At 38.4% G+C, this 22,373-nt stretch overlaps 2 protein-coding genes across 7 annotated transcripts in view; one reads left to right on the top strand and one right to left on the bottom strand.

Annotated features, from left to right (window-relative positions):
* gipc3 (GIPC PDZ domain containing family, member 3) lies at positions 1 to 18,768 on the top strand. Of its 2 annotated transcripts, none has more exons than XM_040032787.1 (6): positions 1 to 1,697; positions 4,558 to 4,743; positions 5,175 to 5,355; positions 13,568 to 13,677; positions 14,647 to 14,728; positions 17,172 to 18,768. In XM_040032787.1, the coding sequence occupies exons 1-6, from the start codon at positions 1,404 to 1,406 to the stop codon at positions 17,321 to 17,323; spliced, it is 1,005 nt and encodes a 334-aa protein (XP_039888721.1). In that variant the 5' UTR covers positions 1 to 1,403; the 3' UTR covers positions 17,324 to 18,768. The 2 variants fall into 2 exon arrangements, with proteins under 2 accessions (XP_039888721.1, XP_039888729.1); XM_040032795.1 differs by having other exon boundaries at positions 14,650 to 14,728.
* tbxa2r (thromboxane A2 receptor) overlaps positions 18,648 to 22,373 on the bottom strand; it is an 11,263-nt gene continuing 7,537 nt past the window's right edge. For 3 of the 5 annotated variants that reach the window (XM_040032748.1, XM_040032739.1, XM_040032757.1), the window contains exon 3: positions 18,648 to 20,559. In XM_040032748.1, the coding sequence (XP_039888682.1) occupies positions 20,245 to 20,559 (315 nt within the window). In that variant the 3' untranslated portion in view covers positions 18,648 to 20,244. Of the gene's footprint in view, positions 21,769 to 22,373 lie in introns of all 5 variants that reach the window. The other 2 variants (XM_040032766.1, XM_040032776.1) reach the window with 2 other exon arrangements.

The raw sequence follows: 22,373 nt of genomic DNA on the forward strand, positions 1-22,373 counted from the left end.
TAGTATAAACATCTCAAACATTATTTTAGTATGCAAACATTTATGCAGACAGAAGAAAGAACATTGGAAAGAACCACTGTTTGGAGGAAGTCACATTGGCAGGGACATACTGAGTTGCCCATTTGGAATTTCCATATCTGAAAGACAGATAGTTTATTGTGTCCAGAGAAGGCAAAAAAAAATAAATTAAAAAAAATCCCTGATTTGCATCAGTAGTGCATCACACGGGATAAAGTGAGACAAGTAAAACTGTGAGAGGCAGCTGATCACATGGGCACAATGTCATGGAAATATATTGAGTCATTTCACATAAGGCTGTTTGTTGTTTGGACGTCACCCGCCATTCCTCATAAATAATTAGCAGAACATCTTTTACATATTGCCCTGCCTGTTTTTCTCAGATTCAAATGAAAATAAAAATAAAAATGCCCTTTCCAAGCTCGCCCTGGCTTTTGTTTCAGTCTACCCCATGTGTGAAGGGTAAGTTTTCATCCAGTGTTTACTGTTACTAGCTGAGCTTTTCAAGCACTTGATGAAAATTTCCTTTTTATTATTAACTGCATTAATCACTAATACTACACTTCCATCTCTCATGGGTATTATTTGTCCATTTACATTGCAATGAACAATATATGACCAGTGCTTGGAGTTTGATAATAAGATATCCTGTAATACTCTTTATTTTAGTGTTTTTTAGTCATGTGTCAACACTTTCTAGGACACTAATTTAGATTGAGTTAATGAGTTAAACATCTATCTTTTGGCTTTAAGTGTAATCTTGTGTTGGTGTAAGTTGTCTGTGGGGTCAGAAAGGTCAGTGCATCACCAAGGATTTACCCCAGCAACAACCTCTTTCATTCAATAAGGCCAGCGAACGGGGGCATCTTACAATGATATCATCTTACTGGTAACACTGGGATATTGTCTGTGGCCAACTCCCAGTGGCCCACTTTGGTAGTTATACAGAATTGCAGGTATGCAGGAAATCTTCACACTTAAGAGGGAGGTTTACATATTCTAGGACGTGCTTGTGTGACTTCTCTGGAATGATATAAGGATTAGAATCATAACCATATCACATATATGAACAAAAAACCCTTTACTTGATATGTTTTGTGTGTGTTCGATATGCGTGAGCTCCCCAAGGCTCAGGTGTAACAAATACAAGCCTCAACTCAAAAGGTATTGGGTTTCTACCTGGTAGAGTCTGGCTGGCTTTTTTCAGCTTCTGTTACCAAGCTGCTCTCATCACTAATTTATGTTTTCTTTGCTGCAAAGCTTTGAGTAGCTGGTTGGTTGGATGGTTGGTCAGCTAAACGGTCGGGGAGGACAGTGTTTTTCTCTCTTTCTGAGCAGTGCACCACCAGGGCTCCTAGGGGAGGACCCAGCTTAAGTTGGGGCTGATGCAGACCGGAGAGGCTATGAGCCCGCAGGACTCCAAGGCAGCAGGGGCCGAGGCCACGGAGGAGCAGAAGGCCCAGAACCAGAGCCAGAGTCAGGGGTGTCCGGAGCCCACAGCGCCTCCGCTCCCTCCCCCTTCACCGCCACCAGCAGGGCCACCAGAATACCCCAGACCTAAGCTCATCTTCCACACCCAGCTGGCTCATGGGAGTCCCACAGGCCGTATTCATGGATTCACTAATGTCAAGGAGCTGTATGCCAAGATCGCAGAAGTGTTCAACATCTCCCCCTCAGAGGTACAACTACACTTGGCTATAGATGCAATAAAATAATAAAGTGACATGTTCAGTTGTGGAAACACATTTTTAAAAACAACCATTTGGTTGTTTTTTTTTTAACCAGTAGAAATTCAGGACTATCAGGCTAGTTGTGAACAGGTGTTAGGTTTCCATTCTCTGCTTCTTCTTTTTTTTCCATGAAGCGCAACGATCATTTACTACTTACTGTCAGCCAGCATGTGTATTGGTTTGCACCTTGACCAGGACCAATAGCGGAAAGAAATAACCATATAAGGACTTCTTATCAGTTAACAAACATCTAACGTGACAGGCTACAGTTATAGAGTCCTAAAAAAACAACAACAACAACAGGAGGAAATAATTTTATTTTGAAAGGTGATTAACCCACAAAGTAGGGTAGACAAAAAGATATTGTGTGCTTAGTCACTCATAGGAATATAACACTGCGCCTGTTTTTATGAATAGAATTGAATACCTATTTTTTCTAACTGGAAAAGTAGTCATTCTCAGTAAATTCTAAAAGAAATATTTGACACATTAGATAGTTGTTAAAGCTCGTGTAGACTTAAAAACGTATTAGAGCACAGTCATGTAAAGTATCATAATTTGAGTAGATAATATAACTTACAGTATATATATTTTCTTTTCCCTCACAATAATTAATAGACAACTAAATAGCTCACTTGTAGCTTTGTAGATTACCAAATTGTTGCTTGCAATTAGGTTACAGAAGAATCTGCTCATAAAGCCTGTAATCCTTGAGTTGAGACCTTGACTGTGAACCTTTGGAAGGCCTGGATGGAGCAGTCTGTTACGGCCCTGAGTGCTAAACATGGTAAAAGGCAAATTATTTTAAGATGGCCATTTAGATTAAATTCAGCCAGAGCAGGTGTTAATAGACGCAACAAAGAAAGAGTAGGAGGAAACAGTAAAACAAAACAAAAAAAAACAACATAATTAATAAAGATATACACAAATGATTTGCACCAGTACACATATATAAACTGAAAAGACTTGAATGCAGCATTTGCTGCTATTTTTGCTTCATTCCATAGCTGATTGAACACACTTGGCAATAGAACATCACTCTTCAACTCTGGCCCTATCAGCTAGTTATCAGCTATAAAGGCCAACCATGAAGGCTTTCAGCATAACTGATAGATGTAAACGTAAGATTAAGCCACGGAGACCAAGTTACATTTCATAGTAAATGACCTTGACGTTCTTGTTGGGCACCCGCCAACCATGACTGTGACACATGCAATCACATGAAAAAACATGCGGCACGCAATGTTCAACCTTGTTAAAGTAACCTTTGACATGCAATATCTGTTTTAGAAGGAAACAATCAACTGATCCTCACTAACACAAAATATGCGATTACTTTAGATAAGTGTTAAAATCATTCCCTTAGTATTTTTTTTACTTTATCTTTTTGTTCTATTTACATTGATTTACAATACTAATAATGTATAATGAAATACATTTACATGTAGTCTGATATTACAAACACAGCCCTGCAACTCAGAAGATCAAGCTGTAAAAAGTAACCTGTAGCTGTAGAATATATTGCAAACGCTTCCCCATCTGAAGTTGTCAGCCATGTCATGTCACATCCAAGAATTCAGCAACAAATAAACATACAAACAACAACAAAAAGCTGCTTACTAAGTGAGGAAATAATACAGATTCATGAATTACCTTGCAACAAATACATCAACAAATACTTCTTTTTTTAATGTGAAATATATTTGGTCAGGGTAGACTGCAAAAGTACAAATACTCTCCCTGCTATACAGAGAGACTTTATGATTAAATGTTACTAGTTTATTTACTTTAACAACATGCACTGTATAACTGCCTAAAATTCAATTGCATGCAGACAGTGAGAAGTGTCCTTGACCTCAGATGGAATCAATAGCAATAGCATAGAGTTATTGTAAAGCCAGGTATCAGAGAAGACTTTGGACGACAGTAAGACCGCTACGTTTGCCAAGGCAGTTATTATGAAAAAAGAAAAAAGTCAATGCAAGTTATCTCGAATGTCTGTTTATGAAAGAAAACTGAACTTTGAGATCTGCTCGCACAGTTTGCGAAAGCTCAAGTTCTCAAATAATCATGGACAAGATATTCTACATTCAAAGGTTCAGTCACACAGTGTTAAACATACTCGTTTAAAACACAATTGCTTCAATGCATGGGTGACGTTAAAAAGGCGATCTTGAGAGCTTTTTTTTTTTAGAAAAGGATTTGGATCTGTAGTGTGAATCAGCAACGAGTATGATTGTGTGATCTTGTAAAGCAGAAGGAAAAAAACGTGTATTACTACTCAACCTGCATGTATGTTGTGGCTTAATAGTTTTGTATGAAGTTGAAACTTTTAAATGAAGTTTCTTAATCATTCACCGCTGGATGTGCTGCAGATATCGCACTCATAGCTGAAAACAACATGACCACAGATTCAGCTAAGCTTATTATTTGGCTCTACTGCCCTCTGCTGTCTAATGTATGTACAGCACAGCTTGAGAAATTTCGATGCGGTCCATTTGCTTTTGTAATAAAACAAGAGGAAGTTAATGAAAGAACAAGAGAGGCTGCAGGGTTACAGTTTTATGGTCATGCATTCAGTGGCAATTAGATTTTAATACCAACAAATGTGCTTAAATCAGTCCAGTATTAGAAATAATACTATTAACACATGCTTAATCTAACAAAGATCAGTCCCATAGCTTATTAATTTTTGTGAGTCTTTATACTGGCTACAGGCCTTGCTTGACTCACTTTTTCACTTTACTTTACCTAATATATATATATATATATATATATATATATATATATATATATTCCTTCTCCTCAGATCCTGTTCTGCACTCTCAACTCTCATAAAGTGGACATGCAGAAACTACTGGGGGGACAGATTGGACTGGAGGACTTCATCTTTGCCCATGTAAGAGGGGAGACCAAAGAGGTGGAAGTGACAAAGACAGAAGATGCACTGGGTCTCACGATCACAGACAACGGGGCTGGCTATGCTTTCATCAAGGTGGATGAGAAGTTGTTTTTTTTTTTTTTTTTTTTTTACCAATTGCTGCAACATTTTGAGTTTTTTGTGATGATTAATAAGACAAACAGAGCAGAAACTCCACCCTTCAGCTGGTCATTGCTACCTTACAGTAAGAGGCCACAGAGTTGTTCGAAAAGATAAAACCAAGGACATTTTTAGGACGTCATTAAAGTTAGATAAATCCACTTTTCTGAGAAACTTTAACAATCTAACCAGAATACAAGTCAAACAAATTAAAATCCAATTTCCTTTTTTTGGTCATATTGCAATAATAAAAATATGTCATTGTAAAATCTGTAATGATTACAGTAGTTGTAATATGTCAATGCAATGTGCTTTCTCCCCCCCCAAAAAGCTGATGACTCACATCATAGTCATATACTGTATTTAGTCAAATCTTTGTCTTTCAGAGGATAAAGGAAGGCAGCACCATCGACCAGCTGAAGACAGTATGTGTTGGAGATCACATCGAGGCCATCAATGACCAGAGCATTGTAGGGTGTCGGCACTATGAGGTTGCAAAGATGCTAAAAGAGCAACCGAGAGGCGTACCCTTCACTCTTCGACTTGTGGGACCCAAGAAAGCCTTTGGTAAGTAGAACATGGTGGATATTTGTTTTCATTTAATTGTAAATTTAGACTTTAATATGGGTGTTTTGACTTGAACTCGCTTAGAGCCTTAGATGACGCTGGGTCTGCACACAAAAACTATTAAAATTCAGTAGTTTTAAAAACATTCATACTAAAAGTGTCAGTACTATTACTTCCTGGCCTTTGCATTCACTCACTGACCTACATTAAAGTTTATGTCTAGTTATGTGATTCAGTAAAAACCAGCAGGGTTCCTGGTACTAAAACAATGGGAAAAAACTGTGATTTATAGCATGGCATGGCTATTTAATATTGTAAGCACACCAACTTCCCCTGGTACGACAGCCCACAGAAAGTGGACACTAATAGCTTATTGCTATCCTGCCTGACATTGTCCTCAGCTGTTGATGGGGTTAGTACTCCTCAGATGTTTTTCATAACTCATCAGCAAAAACAGAAAGAGGATGCAGGGATATTTCACTGGAGGTCTGCCAGTGGGCCTTGAACTCCCGTTAAACTTTCCAGCCACAGTTAATTGACCAGTGTTACAGTAGTCAGCTGCAATGACCATGTGTGAAATATAAATTAAAAATGCAGAAAAAGAATGCATACAAATGTAAATGAATTCACTTTATGTTCATAGACTGAGTCTATAAAACTGCAGACAAATATAAACTAATAATGTTTTGCCTTCTCAGTTTTTATTTCTCATTGTAAAACAACTGTCGTCTCACTTACTGAGTAAAATTTAATGCACATATCTAATAAAAAAAGGCTGTGAATGAATTTTGCAGTTGTTGTTGTTAACCCCGGGGAACAATTAATCACAAATCTCTAAAAGGAATACTGGAAACACCATTTAGACAGGAACACGTGCATCACTTACATGGAGGCAGACATTTATTTTTCTGTCCTTACGGTCTAATTCTCACTTTAAGCAGCACAACACTATCTGCAGTTATTGTAGTAGGGTCTCTACCTTACAAACTAAAGCACCTCGAGGTGACTACTGTTGTGCCTTGGTGCTATATGCATAACACTGAATTAATTGAATCCTTAATCTGTTAAAGGTCTAGAGTATATTTCACCAAAACCGGGTGTTAGGTTGAAATTGTTAAATGTTGTCATTGTGTTACTTAAATTTGTAAGTCTTGGTTCAAACTGTATAATCAAAGACATTCCTTTGTTTCTAACCCCCTCCCCAGCCTGTTGAATGGTGGGGGAGGCTGTAGTGTTTTATTATAGGCACATCCTAGGTGAAGGTTTTGTTTTCTTGTTTAGTAAACTTCCTGCCTTTATGACCCTTTGGTGAGCAGGTGGTCACACAAATGCACCCCCAAACACAAACACACACACTCACGGGCACCTACACACACACACACACACACACTCTCGCACATGCATGCACACAAATACAAGGGCCCGACACACCACGGGGTTGTTACAATGGGTGGTGCCTGTGTAAACTGTAACTGTATTCAATAAAAAGGCTGCAAGGAAGGCTGTTTATTTGAAATTGGCTAGGAAACAGGTGAGGAGCGTTCAGCTCCAAGAGGCTGGTTCTGACCAGCCTCCCTTGCTAGCAAGTAAAATCGATTGATTGCTGTTCGTCTTGCTTCGTTAATGGGAATAAGTCTCTAAACCAGCGGGGCCTGTGGAAGCACAGACCCAACACCGGGCTCCATCCCTACCTAAACCTAAACCTAAACCTAAAAGGGCTTCAGCTCTGTCCCAGGTCAGGGACAAGTTGCTGCTCCAAGTGGAGGACTAAGTATCTCAGGGTCTTGTTCACAAGTGAGGGGAGAGGCGAGGAGGAGATAGACAAGATAGACAAGCAACAGACAAACTGGTGCTGCAGCTGCAGTGATGGATGCTGTGCCAGTCTTTTGGTGAAAAGAAAACAGAGCATAAAAGCGAAACTCTTGATTTACCGATCGATCTACGTCTGTACCCTCACCTAAGGTCATGAGTTTGGGTAGTGACTGAAAGAACAAGATCGCGGATACAAGTGGTGGAAATGAACTGGGTGGCCTGTCCCTTAGAGATTTGGTGGGGAGTTTGGCCATTCGGGAGGGGTTGAGAGTCAGGGGTGCTTCCAGAGTTTTTTCATAGGGGTAGCAATATGGGGACCACTAAAAATATAACCCCCAAAACAGTTAATGTTTCAGCGCATAATGGGGTGTCTTCCTTTGTGTCGTGCTCATGTTTATTAAAATTATTACCACCATAGGACTATCTTACTAGGGGTGCCACTAGGGGGCCAGCAAATTTTGGGGGGTGGCCAGTGCCCCCTGGGTTCCCCTTAGTTGCACCCCTGTCCAGAAAGGAGCCAGTTGAGGTGGTTATAGCATCTGATAAGGATGCCTCCTGGGCATGTCCCAACGGGAGGGGGTCCCAGGGGCACACCCAGGACATGCTGGACAGATTACATTACTCGGCTGGCCTGAGAAAACCTTGGTGTTCCCCGCACAAGCTGGAGGAGGTGGCCAGGGATAGGGAGGGCTGGGCTTCTCTGCTTAGACTGCTGCCCCCATGACCCGGCCTTGGATAAGCAGAAGAAAATGGATAGATGGATGGATGGCAGTGCGCTCATGAGAACAGCCTTCTGAGTTACATTTCTAACCCCCTTGTCTCAAAAATATATAGTCAGCTTGTCAACGTTATGTGGACTGAATTGTTGTGTGAGAATTGTTCTGTGGGATCTGTTGCAAAGTAACAGCAAAACATTCGAGAAAAAATGGAAAAAAGGAGCAAATTTCTTCTAATAAGGAGAAACTGATAGCAGACTCACGGCACGGCAGACTGCCATCTGCCTGGATGGTCTGGGCTTGGAGATGGGAAGGGAGAAAAGAAGACATAAACCATGCTAACACAGCGATAAAGAGTGAAGGGCGGGAGAGAGAGAAAAGACATAGCAGCTCATTTTTCACACTCTTGCAGAGTCACTGCCAAAGAAATTAAGTAAAGTAAATGTTTGATCCAAATGTACATGTTGTGCTTTCACTGTTTTATAGAGCTCAAAAGGTACTTTTACTTACATTTCACTCAAATGTCTGCCAGGAAATAAAAAGAAGTGGTTAGCAGGTTCATCAGCTAATAGTGATTTGACAAGCCACCTTGTGCTGTATTTGCTTTTATGTCATGTTACAGTCTGACAAGCTTGTTTAAGCTGACATCAGCGGCACTGTGGTGCCTCTGTGCTACACACATCAAATCTCTGTGCCTTTCAAACAGCAAAGGTCCTTAACAGCATGAAGTATCTCTTTATGAAAAATAGTTTACCTGTCAACAGTTCGGTGAGTTGTTGATTTATTGCATCCTCGTTACAATATATAGAGGAAACACCTTACTCTCCTTTCCTAAGTGAATCTGAGTGGTTTGGAGCCTCATTGTCCACAGCACGCTTATCAGACAGGAAACCAAATCCATGGTTAACTGGCTTACTTCCTGCAACAGATCGGTATCTCATAACATGTTGTCACATCTCTGTTAACAGATATTCCAGTCATTTTGAGAATGCAATACACATCAAAATACTAGCATAGAATAAACATGCATAATTATGATTGGAATGGATTACAACGTGGATTAGTTTGCTTTTGAAGCTGTCGTGTTTTCTTGTTACTGTTTTGCAGCTATCTCTCATGGTCAATGAGGAAATGACAATTCAGTACCCAAGCTGAGTGGCATCCCCATATCAAGCTCCTTTAATAAACCCGGCAACGTTCCAGTATATCACATTGTGCTTTCAGTCTCCACCTCTTTTGTATGTGTGTGTGAACTGTCACAGTGTGGTGTGACCCTCTGCATCACAGTGACAAGAGCAGAAACAAATCCCCTCATCTCACTGGGTAAATCTGTCAATCGCAAGTCTTTCTAGGTGTGTTGGCAACTAAATGACTTGATTTAAAAATGAAAACATGCTGCCAAATGGCATTTTGATGGATTCGATTAAAAGTAAGATGATAAAGTACACTCGAATCCTAAAGTTGTAACACATGTTGGTTCTCATACTCACACACATAGAGTTTAAAGCTAAAGTTGTTTTTTGTTTTTGTGTGCATCATGAAGGTTTACTCAGTATTTGTAGAGTCTGTGGCTGGAGCTGCTGTATTACAAGGACAAAAAGTCACATAAAGTTCAGCTCCAATCAAGATGTGTCATATTTATCAATCATGTTTGACTCGCAGCAGGACAAAGATGCTACATACAGTAGTTGCTTCTGGAGTATCAGTTGTTTATACTGTTAGCATGACATGGCTGATGCTGATCTCTGACTTTACCCCTGAACTGTTATTTTCTCTTAGAAATTATTGAAATAACCAGATATGCATTTTAATGCAGACCTCAGGAGACCTTGGCTCAAATGATTTCTCTGGGAAGTATTTACGCATTGAGCATCTCTCTGAAATACCAGAGCGCTACAGTCATGCTTGTACCAGTGACCTAAATTCTAACATCAGTCTGCAAATTTTTCTACATGCAAATGTTCATTTAGGAGTTTAGTGTGTTAGTAGTGACCCTCAAGTGATCTGTTTTTCACATAGGGACAGGTAAGTTTGGATAGGTATTTTCCCCTATTACCTTCTAATAAATAAAATAATAATTTAAAAACTCAATTTTGTAATTTTGATTGCAATCTGAAACATTTACAGTTTTTCTCAGTCGCTTTGGTGCTTTTCTCAGATCAAAATGAAAAATGAAAAATGAAAACATCAAAATCTCAAAACCACTAGTGCAACCTCCACAGCATTTAGTCATTTGTGCACATCATAGTAGCAATTTCTCCTTCCTCTGAACAAATTGCAAATGCTCTTGGACACGTTTCAGTTGCTTTCATACAGTTCTCTGCCATCGACCACATCATCATTTGCTTATGTCATGTCAGTCAAAATGAACTATACTTTTGGATGCTAAATAGTCGTTCCCAATAAAACCAATAGTCTTTATGTCATTGCTTGAGTCATTACATCCAAAATTGGTGAATTAGTTTTCAAATGCTGTCAAGAAAATGTTATACCTTTTTTCCATTATTTTTTCCTGTCCCTGAAATTGAACAATTTCTCTCATGCCATAGTCCCTGAGAATGAGAGGGGTGGAGGTCAACTCAACAAGTATGTTGTTGTGTGGGATAATGTCCCTTTTCACTACTCACATCTGGTCAGACAGCGGTTTGCAGCACATGACAGAATGCCTGTTGAATATCTCCCTCCCTACTCCCCATTCCTTAATCCGATAGAGGAGTTTTTGTCTGCCTGGAGGTGGAAGGTTTGTGACCAGCATTCACAAATGGCCCTGCTAGCAGCCATGGATGCAGTATCTGTTGTGATGTAGATGAGAATATGTGGCCAGACAGACAGGAACGTCTGAATGTGCCAGAATGATTTACGTATGTTCATTTACAATATATACTGTTATATTGTTCACATTTGTGCACAGCTCTACCAAAAAGGGTGTTTTTCATCTTTATTCTAAATACGCGACTGTAGAGTATTTTTCTTTTGCACAATGTTGTAGAATTACAAACATCCTACACAGTAAAAATGTGAAACATACGTATTCAGTGTCTTGTACTCACTTACTTCCATAACTACAGGAATGTCTAACTCTACTGTAGATTTGATTGTACATGGCTGTGCAAAAAGTGTATAATGCTGTCTTGAGCATTTTCAGGTAGTGTCACCGAGTTCTGACCTTTTTTTGCATCGGAAGACAATGAGAGAATACTGTACACTGTCATAATGAAAACATGACAAAGCCATTTGATTATCTTGTTCATCAAGATGGTTCAAGACTTCTCATTTTGATGACACTGACAGTTTCATTGACATGAATACTTGTTTTTGAGGAATGGATTATTGATTTTGAGCAAGTGACCTGCTTTTGCAGGTTATCCACTAGGTTTTGCAGCTTGCACTAATTGTTTTGAGAAATACACTAACTGCTGTGCAAATGTTAATAGTGATCAGAGATGGGCAGTAACGCGTTACTTGTAACGTGTTACTGTAATCCGATTACTTTTTTCAAGTAACGAGTAAAGTAAGGGATTACTATTGCAAAAACGGTAATTAGATTACTGTTACTTTCCCATAAGAACGCTGCGTTACTGCGTTACTAAAACCGTGATTTTTTTGCGAGAACGTCTCATGACAGTGACGTAAGCGAGTGCGACGTTCGTGACAACAGCTGTGTGCAGATCAACAGTGGATCATATATCGATTGTGGGAGAGCGTATGAGCGTGCAGCGTTTAAAGCGTGGAAGTACTGACCTTACTTTGAGTTTAATTCCATAAAAAGTGACAAAAACATTAGCGTCTGTTGTGCGTGGGAAGAAAACTTCTTTTTGCCGCGAAAAAAACCCCTAAACTTCCACGCAAGCACCGAGTGCGCAACGACGTAATGGGAAATTCACAGAGAAACTCGCGGATTCTTCAACTGACTGCTGCGGCACACCTGCACCAGGGTAAACCTCCGCCTACGCCACTCCTGCTTTACAGGTGAAAATAGAGCAACAGGACCACTAGTCTTTGATTATATTTATTTTCTGCTGTGTTTTACTTGCATCTATTTGAAAGAGTGAGTGTAACAAAAAATAAATAAAAATTATGTGCTGGAATGTGCAGAAAATAGGTTTAAATATTAAACACATTTCTTCCAGTCAGAGAATGGTGCATATAATTAAATTTTTGCTTGATGCATAAAGTTAAAAGGTTAAAACTAATAAAACAAGTTTTAAAAAGGGACTTTTCCATTTGATTACATTTTGTATGATGGATTATGCAGAAAAAGTAGAATTGGGCTGAAAGATCTATCGCTTTATCACCTATTCAGGTTGTAAATCGTGTTTTTAAAAAGTAACTAAGTAACTAAGTAATTAATTACTTTGAAAATAAGTAATCAGTAAAGTAACGGGATTACTTTTTTGGGGAAGTAATCAGTAATTAGTTACTGATTACTTTTTTCAAGTAACTTGACCAACACTGATAGTGATGTGAGAAAAGCACCAAAGCGACTGAGAAAAACTTTAAGTATGAGAAATAAACAAAAAAGACTAAGAAATCAGGAAGGCAGGAAATTTAAAGTCCATGAATTTGTCTACTTCTCCAACAACTTTCCATAGTTGGAAATAGTTGCAGAAACACTTTTGTGTTTCAGCTCAGGTACCTTTTAATCTTTTTAATCTTAAATCTCTTACTTTAGGAAAAGTCATTAAATTTCAGGCTAAAAAAAAAATGAAAGAAATATTTTCTGCATTTTTAATGCTATCCAATGTCAAAATGGGTCAAATGTGACCTGAACAATATGTAAAGGTTAAATATGTTTAATTTTTTTTAAACAAAAGTATAAAAAAACACACTGACACTGACTTAATTCCAATTTTCTGTCAGTTATAGAGTCCCCAGTTCATCAACACTTTGCTATTAAAAAAAAAAAAAAATCTATATTCTGTAAAAATCAACAGACGAGGGTTATTTGAATGTAATTTTCTTTGCATGTGTGTTAGTGTTTCATTTATATTTCCATGAAATGATTGAAAACCATCATTAATCAGATCTGAACATTTTAGAATATCTCTCATAGGTTCAGGGCAGCATTTCGGTAAGATGAACACAGAATCATCAAGAATGTGTTGTTGTTTAAAATTAAAATGGGGCTCAAAAATGCCCCACTGAGGATTAAAAATATGCACAGCAATGCTGAGACAAATAAAAATAGAAATCCATTTGAATTCACAGATGCCGGCAATGTTGCTTTTCAATTACTGTACAGTGTACAGATTATCTAATGATGCAGGTCTTAGCAAATGATTTGGGGTGAACGTTTTTAACACAAACACATTCATCAACTCAACAGCCAACAGTGAGACTGGAAATACATTAGACAAGAACCTGGTAAAGATATCACACAAACAAGACTGACTCCAGCACAGTGGGCTTGAGTTTTTTTTAGATTTTCACTGGATGGGATACCACTTCCAAATAAGGAATGGAAATCTTTAAGCATTGTTATAGTTGTCTTTCTTTTCCAAAAAACTGTGTTGACTGTGATGTGTTGGAAGGAACACATCAGCCTCTTGGGAAAAAATCGAAGAATATATTCATAGTTTGCAAGAAGAAAAAAAAATCAATGTTACACAATTAACATCATGCTACTTCTAACCAAATAAGCATTTGACGTTGATTAATGATTGTTGTTCTGCGTGTGTGGTTAGACATGATTGGAATGAGGACTAGAGCGCCAAAGTCTAATGAGGGCAAGATGGTGAATGGGAAGGAAACACTGCGACTAAGGTCCAAGGGTTCTGCTACAGTTCAGGAAGTGGTGAGTTTCACGTCCTGCCGGACAATGACTGATTACATTTTCAGATCTTCTCAGTGTGCATTTACACACGCACAGAGCTCATATAGAGCATTTTAAATATCCTCTTATCAACACTTGAGCTCCTTTTTTTGTCTTGTGTCCAGCACGCTCTGATTTTTCTCTGTGTTAAGTCACACTCAAAGCTCACATGGGGCATCACAGACCTGACTTGAGCTGGAAGTAACTGAACTGTTTGACTCCACTCACACACAAACAAGCAAACAAAACTCTTTCACAGGAAGTGATCTTTATAAACAAAATTATCATTTCCTCTCACAAAAATGTTTAATGGTTGAACCACCGATCATTTTGTTGACTGCCTTTTTCTAATTATGTCTCATGGTTTTCACACACTTGACACAGAGCTATAGCACCATATTAGTGCTTTTTAGTAATATTTTAAATATGTGGGCTTTACAGTTTCAGTTTTTCATCAAATAAACCCTGTGGCAGTCATAAGAGACTAGAAAAAGAAGAGAGAACTAGTTGTGCATGTCTACACTTACGTACATGTCTTTCATCTGTAGAGCACGAAATAAACAAGACTGAGTGTGATCAGATTATTTGAGTGAGCAGAGTGCTTCTTGTTTGATTTAATCAAAGTGTCTTAAATTAAGTCTTCTTTATTAGGTTGGAAAAAAAATCTTGGAAATCATTTTCTTTATGCTGCATATTTTACGTTATACTGATCTGGAATGAGATCAAACAGAATATATAAACATATTTACATGATTTCATAATAAGGATAATTACTCTATGGATTTTTAACACTAAGGACTTCATCATCCATAGATGCTCATATAGCTTTATAACAGTAAATTAAAAACAAAGTCCCTGACAAAGGAGCAATCCAGTGACATGCTGTCTTAGATCCTCTGCCACCATGTTTATCATAGTATTGCACACTTTTGTTTATATGTTTTATGCCAGCAGAATGAATTTGAAGAACGAGCCACCAAAAAAGTGGATGACCTGTTGGAGAGCTACATGGGCATCAGAGACTTGGAGCTGGGTAAGACTTGCCGATTAACATTTTTGTCCTTAAAATAAATGTAATCTTCAGTAGTTGATAGGAAAGAGCTGCTAGCAAGGGGTTTCTGTTCAGCATTATTGGGTGAAATCTGATGCAAAGAGGCTTCTGCATCAGACTGTTCTGATCACTCCTATTAGTAATTAGACTTGGGAAAATATGATGCAAATTGGAACCATGCAACTTTTGTCTTACTGCTGAAACCAACACATTTCAAAGGGAGTGACTTTTACTTTGATAAGATAAGATAAGATAAGATAAGACTTTATTGGTTCCACGACGGGGAAATTTTTGCGTCACCTCAGCTCAGGTACAGATATCAGAAGGAAATACAAAAATACAAATAAGTACAATCAATGAAAAAAGTAAGATAATACACTATATACAATGGTAGCATACACAGTATGTGATTATGGATATGGTTGGAAATATGCAAGACAGAAACTATATAGCTTGACATAACTATTGTACCACTACTATTCCTATCTATAGACATGTACACACACATGTACACACTAAATATACATATGTATACATATACATACATATATACCTGCACATGTCCATACACATGGAAGGTCCATTATGCATGAAGTGGTGACCGTGGATGTTCACAGTGTCCAGTGACTTATGACATTGTGATTGAGGAGTTATAGAGTCTAACTGCTGTTGGGATGAATGATCTGCGAAAGCGCTCCTTCCTGCAGCGAGGGTGTTTCAGTCTCTGACTAAAGGAGCTGCTCAGCCCACTCACATACTCAGGCAGTGGGTGATGTGGGTTGTTTATGATGGATGTCAGCTTTACTAACATCCTCCTCTCGCCAACCACCTCCACAGACTCCAGGGGACATCCCAGCACGGAGCTAGACCTCCGCACCAGTTTGTCAATCCTGCTCCTGTCCCTGTCCGTGCATCCACTCCCCCAGTTATATGATAGTCTCTGTTTCCAGTATGAATCCTTCTGATCACTACTTGTTGACTAGTTAGCAGACAAGTCAGCATCTTCCATGCAAATGTGCTGGAAACAAAAGTAGCCACAGGTAAGGTTTTTGATGCTGGACCATGAGACTGCCAGCAACCACTTGGCAACCAGTTGTGGACTATACAGTTTTATTGGTCAGAGGGCCCGGTGGTGCCAGTGTCCGGCAGCCTCGCCTCTGTCAGTGCGCCCCAGGGTGGCTGTGGCTACAATGTAGCTTGCCATCACCAGTGTGTGAATGTGTGTGTGAATGGGTGGATGACTGAATGTGTAAAGCGCTTTGGGGTCCTCAGGGACTAGTAAAGCGCTATACAAATACAGGCCATTTACCATTTACCATTTAGCAACCAAGGGGTCAATGACCGGTCACTAGGTCTGTGTGAATGGGACATTTACAATTTATTTCACAATGATTGTTAGCAACTCCTAGCAACCACTCATAACCGGTCAGGGAATACACAGTTGAATGGATGGTTGCTAACTAGCCTCTAGCCCTGTATCTAGCCCTGTATCAATGGGGCATGGGCAGGGAAGGATCGAGTCCCTGACAAATGTAGAAACATAAAGGAACAAGCCATCAGGAGTTTGTTTTTACTCTTCCCAGTAACTCAATGTAAATGATGTTTAACCATATTTAATGTTTAATTTGACACAATTTTGAAGGATTTAGAATTTGGTGCTTTTATGGAGGAGAAGAAAAATGACAAAAATATCTTGTCTAGATGTGTACATGTTCTCAGCTGAAGGACTTTGCTCAGTTGTCAAGGAGAGTTAATACTTGTCATTTCATGCTCAGCTGAGCAACCTAGAGCTAGAGATGGCCATAAAGGCTAAAAGCTCCTGAAAAGAAGAACATTAAGTGGACCTTTTTATTTAGTCAGGGTTAATAATGGTAGAAATTGGCAGCATCACTTGCTTTCATCCTTACTAAATATCACAAGAACTGCACAAGGATGAATAATGAGCAAGAATTTGGGTCTATTTTGCTGAGAAGTAGAGAGTGATAGGAAATTGCCCTTTCCCAGACTCTCAAAGCCAGTGGCCTGATGTTGCATGAACCTCATCTAAAATAGGGCAATGATTTCTTACCCTGCTCTTTGCCCCGTTGCTTGCTTGGATCTCCTCCTAAAAAATATGTTTAGTTTCTTTTTCTTTTCTTTTTTTTTTTGAGAAAACCTGCATTAAAAAAGGGATGTTATTTCAACACACATCGACATTCATGAATACACATCATTCCAGAGACAAGCCAATACCCGTGTTACTGCCTGCTTTTGTAAAATTAAACAGAATTGCAGTCTGAGTGTTTCTTGAGAAAAATGCTTGCACATTTTGTTTTTTTTACTTGGTGCCCCACGGCTTAAAGATTACAAAGGTTACACCAGAATAACTGTAGATAAGAATTAGTAAATTATATATGTACATTCCTGTGTCCCATTTTCTCTGCAGCAACCACCATTGTGGAAGCGGGCAAAGACAAGAAGAACCCCGATGACTTTGCCGAGGCACTGGATTCAGTTCTGGGGGATTTTGCATTCCCTGATGTTTTTTTGTTTGATGTATGGGGAGCTATTGGAGATGTCAAAAATGGCAGAATCTAGATGTTTGTTGTACACATATGAGAGAAGAAGAGCTCTGTTCTCTGGTATATCAAGCTGCAAAAAGATAAAACGTAGAAGTGCGTAAATATTGCCTTCCAGTCCCTATATTCATTTTGAATCACTTGCAGTCATGGCCGCACTGTGATATTGTTTGAGAAATGAAATGTCGCTAATTTGTGCATAACAGATTCTTAATGTTCTACTAAACTGGACTGTCAAATCTTTACAAGAAATACAGTGCACAGTAATCTGCAGAGTAGTTTTTAATACATTTGGCTAAATGAATAATCAGAAATGACTAATTCATCATCATTAGAAAGCTGTGATCGAATGTTTAATTAAAAAGAGATGCATTTAATAGAGGTCTTGACGTCTGCCACCAGCGTGCAACGGTATGTTATGAAACTGCAAGAGTTGGAATCAGCTGAGGAATCCAGAAGCAGTTAGCACCAGTAAGTCTGTTTCACTTTGAAAGGAATTGCCAGGAAAACAGGAAAGAAACATTTACAGGACATTCAATCTTTCTCTCAGTTAACAACAACTTATATAAGGTAAATAAAAATGTGTGTTTTGGATTTTACCAAGTGTTCCAGAAAAAGGCATTGCAGCTTTAAATATTCTCAGTCTTGCAGTAGGTGACTGACCTGACTTGAACTTACAAAAAAAAGTAAAATAAAACAAAATAAAAAATAATCAAAGCTGTCATCTAAAAACTGAATACCAGGGGAGCAATCTAAATGTTCCTGCTCTGCAATTCCTGTAGATTCCCACATGTGGAAACTGCTGTCAAACTCCATATTCGAACCATAAGCACCCACAGTCAAAAAGAAATCAAAAAAATATTTTGGTGGATTCTTGTGCTTGTATGTAAACTCTTACTCTTAGTTTTCCTTAAAAAATGGAAAGAATTTCTTGTGGTTGTTGACAAAAGGAAAATGTTACATATTCACTTTAACACTGTACCATGTTTCACTGGGGGAGCCTTCAGTCTGTTTAAAAAAAGAGAGAGAGCAAATATACTATAGCAGTTTGTTGCAGCATTTCATTATCACTGCTCTTAGTTTCAGTGTGTAGATCTCGCTTTGTGTTTCTGCATTGGTTAGTATATCCAGTAAAAAAAACAGGAAGCATTAACTTAACACTGGAGTGGCATATTTTTTTCTGCCTTACCATTTTGCATACATAAGTAAAAACCGAATGGCTAAATTTAAATGGTTTGACCTATTACATGGTTTGAGCAATATCAGTACTCTTCTTTGTGTTGCCACTTGACTGCATTTCTATATGGGAAGTAAAATGGTTAAATATTTAACAGCAACAAATATTTCTGTTTTATTGAGCCTTTATTTTCGTGAACAATCAACATTTACTCCTCACTGTCATGGGAGAACTTTTATGGGGTAAAAAAAAAAACTGTTGTGGAAGACTGGTTGAGTTGAGTGACATTACAGCGTGCATTACTTTATGTGCATGATGAGTGTAAAAATTGCTCTCTTAACAAAACATATTCTCAGTCCACATCAACTTTAAATCTTAGCCTTGAGATCTCAAAGAGGCAGAAGATTGTATAACAATCAAAATAAAATACAATAACATTCTCCAAATGTAAACTCTAGACAGTGTACTTGTTTAGGTTATCTAATTGTAGTTTATCTAGATGTTTAGGATGCACTGTACTTCCTCCACGAACTGAGTCCTGCTTTTTAAAGGGTGAGTTCATTCAAATTATAAATCTTCACACATGCATTTTCATACTTACTCCCACTTACACTTAACCATACCTCGGCACAATACATCATTTTTAATTAACACCTTCCATTCAGTTGAGCAGCACTTGTGCATTTTAATGGATGGTATACCAAAAAAAAAAAAAAAAAAAAAAAATCTAAGTGACTACATACCAGTATTTGTTGGGGAGAATAAAGAGATGATTTCTGGAGATCATGAGAATGACATACCAGTTATCAGTAAAATATTAATTCGTTAAAAAAAAATACATACAATAACTTTGTCTACATGTGTTGTGTCATTGGTTGAGGCTGATCTGCGTTAAATTGGCCTGTTCTGCAAGGGTCCACTTTGGAAGTAACTGAATTGAGACACAATAATCAATATGATTGTCATACAACACTGTAGATGATAAACAATTTAAACCTGTATGTAAAAAAACAGAATTGAGCTTTCTTCCTATGTCGGTTTGTCCAAATACAAATCAAAGTAGTTGGGAATTTCAACTTATAATGAAGTTACCATCTTTTGATCCCTCATTTCTTCACATTTTCCAATACTAACGTTCAAACACATTGGAATTGCTAACACACTGTTTTCACTGCACATATTCTAGATAAATATACAGGAATGAAAGGTGGGTCAAGACTTTTGATATTTGTAATAATCCATCTTTTTTCATCTTGTAAACATCCTTCAGCCCATATGTAACAGACAACCTTGAAACAGAATATCTCACTCAGTAAAAAACAATGAAGTTAAATGCAAGAAACTGATCGTTTAACATTTTTCAATCTTTTATAGGTTTTCAGAGTTTGTGACATGTTCAGTCAGAGTAACTATTAGCAAATGTATGTGAATATAGTATAATATGATATTTATTGTTAACAATAGGCACTTCTACAATATTACAGTTTCTATATTTCAGGTTCATGGGACTAGGCTGCCTGTGGGTTTCCTCCTAAAATGGTTAGCACAACATCAGGTCTAAGCATGCATCAAACAAAGAGAAAACAAGATAATTTATCCTATTTAACGGTACATTAAATACGGTTAACTTAATGCAGCAGTATATCTAGGTAGCAGTGCATATAGTTAACTTCAGTGCGATGTATGGAGCTGAGAGTACATGTCTGATCCCTGTGATCACTCATTTCTGATCAGAGAAACAAACACACACTGTACCACGAGCCTTAGTCAGGTGACTTTAAGGTAGACGGAGAAGTGACATTTGACTTTGTTGTTTCTCCTGTTTCATCTGAGCCCAGGTTGCCCCCTAATGAAGATCGTGTGAATCTGCGTGCAGTCTCTTGAAAATATGGGTACAAAGTCATGATTGAGCCCCGGGACCAGTCAAAGCGGGGGTAGACTCTCTTAAAGACTGCCCTCCGGAACAGGATGTAAACCCATGGGTCGAGGATCTGGTTGCAGGTGGCAAAGCGGAGGTACAGCAGCAGTTTCCTGACCCAGAGAGGATCGCTGGAGAACACTGTTTGAGCAATAAAGACCTGGATGTGGAGGAATAATATAGGGACAGACAGAGAAAAGCAGAAGTAAAGAGAAGCATGAAGGAGGAAGCAGTTGACGGGGGAGAAGATGGTAAAGAAAGGAAATAAGAAATAGCAAAAGGAAGAGATTGGAAAAAGCGAATAAGAGAAGGGAGATCAAATAGGTTAATATTGCAGATCCACACAAGCATTCACTATAAGTTATGTCTAGTTTAAAAAGAAAGGCTAGGCTAATTTTGTCATGGTGTCCCTGAGGCAGTGGCTGCTGTAACATAGCCTAATTACCCATTACCCAATTACCCACATTTCATGTGAGGCACAGCATTATTAGCATTACCCCAACTGTCTCCAGAAGGGGGAAAACATGCTAACAAGCTCCTGCAGGAATTAAAAACCGGCCTAGTGTTGCTTATAGTTTCTTTTCAAAATTTAGCTTGTGTCACAGTTCTGTTCTCCTGAGTTTTTGCATCCAAGCAATGCAAGAGACCATGCAAGATGAAGCGTTTTTGTGAGGCAAATGCCTCTCAGTGGTATTGGTACTCCATGGGCTCATGTTTTGCAGAGTGCCAGTTAACATTGGCTTATTTTCATTTTCAAAAACAAAGAAGAAAACTGACATTAAGAATAATAATTTCATATAGGCTCAACTGCAGATAACTGCTTGATTGTATTTGTCCAGTTCGCAGTACTTCCAGGATTTCTGCAGCTATACTCCAAAGGAAAAAAAATATTAGAAACTAAATGAAACGAAAATCTGCAAAACGAAAAGCTACCATGTTTCTGATGACAGAACATACGTGTGTTAATTTTTCCAAATTAAAGAACGTGCAAGGCCAAAAAACAAGCATGATGAGAAGTTTAATGGCTATTAACTGGAGAAAGAATGGAACGAAACTTTGAGCATATAAGTATTGGTTTGGAAGCGGCAGTGCGTGAAGTGGACTGATGAGTACAAATCTGTCATTTGGAGATGTTTAGGGCACGTGACCAACGAACTGGCAAAAATACGGTGCCATGGGGGTGAGTGGTGATGGCGGATGAGCAGAGTTAGATTTTCGTTTCACGTTTTACTCGCCTTAGTGGGGACACTTGAAACATGATGTAAATCCATGGGTCTAAAATCTGATTGCAGGTGGCCATTCGTATGCCGAACAAAACCACATTAGCATCAGGAACTTCAGAAGTCTTCATGCACACCAAAATGTATATCTGTACAAGGTATCACACAACTAATGTTAGACCAGACTGCAGAAAAATGTGTGCTCCACCGACTTTAGTCCTTATTATTTTGTTCTTTGGCAAACTCAGTTAAAAAAAATGAAGTAGTTGATTTATTTTTTTTAACTATACATAGGAAAGCAAAAGTGTAAAGAACTGAATTATGCAATAAGTGATTCCTATTAGAAGTATAAAAATGATAGGTAGATAATGCAAGATGATGCAAGGATGAACGTAACTGAAATTGTCTAATTTTTATACAAATTAAAAACGCATCAGTATCTCATCAGTATCTATAAATAACACCTCCCATAGAAGGTCTGGGTTTTATTTTGAGTCTTGGTTGCCACACTGGACCTTTCTGGACTTTTTCAGTGCTGTTTGACATTGTACTAGATGTTTTCCTTTAAAGGCTCTGCTTCACTCTTGAGTTGAAAATGTCATCTCAAGTGGGGCATTAAGGGGCTCTTTGATCCAGTGTAAGTACAGATGGTTTTCAGATCAGCTAGCAAATAGGCTGCATCACTAAGAAGAATTGAAGCATACACAGAGGAGCAGAGAAAAGGAGCTTAGGACCTTTTGATGCCTCATTAAGG

This window comes from Simochromis diagramma, unplaced genomic scaffold, assembly GCF_900408965.1.
Source record: "Simochromis diagramma unplaced genomic scaffold, fSimDia1.1 OVJJ01000334.1, whole genome shotgun sequence".
NCBI classification, from domain to species: domain Eukaryota; kingdom Metazoa; phylum Chordata; class Actinopteri; order Cichliformes; family Cichlidae; genus Simochromis; species Simochromis diagramma.

What these genes read in the sequence shown, in the direction of transcription:
- gipc3 (XM_040032787.1), top strand. Translation starts at nt 1,404, where the DNA reads ATGCAGACCGGAGAGGCTATGAGCCCGCAGGACTCCAAGGCAGCAGGG. An exon ending in CTGGCTATGCTTTCATCAAG is followed by an intron (nt 4,744 to 5,174) that starts GTGGATGAGAAG and finishes TTTGTCTTTCAG; the next exon opens with AGGATAAAGGAAGGCAGCAC. An exon ending in CATCAGAGACTTGGAGCTGG is followed by an intron (nt 14,729 to 17,171) that starts GTAAGACTTGCC and finishes TTTTCTCTGCAG; the next exon opens with CAACCACCATTGTGGAAGCG.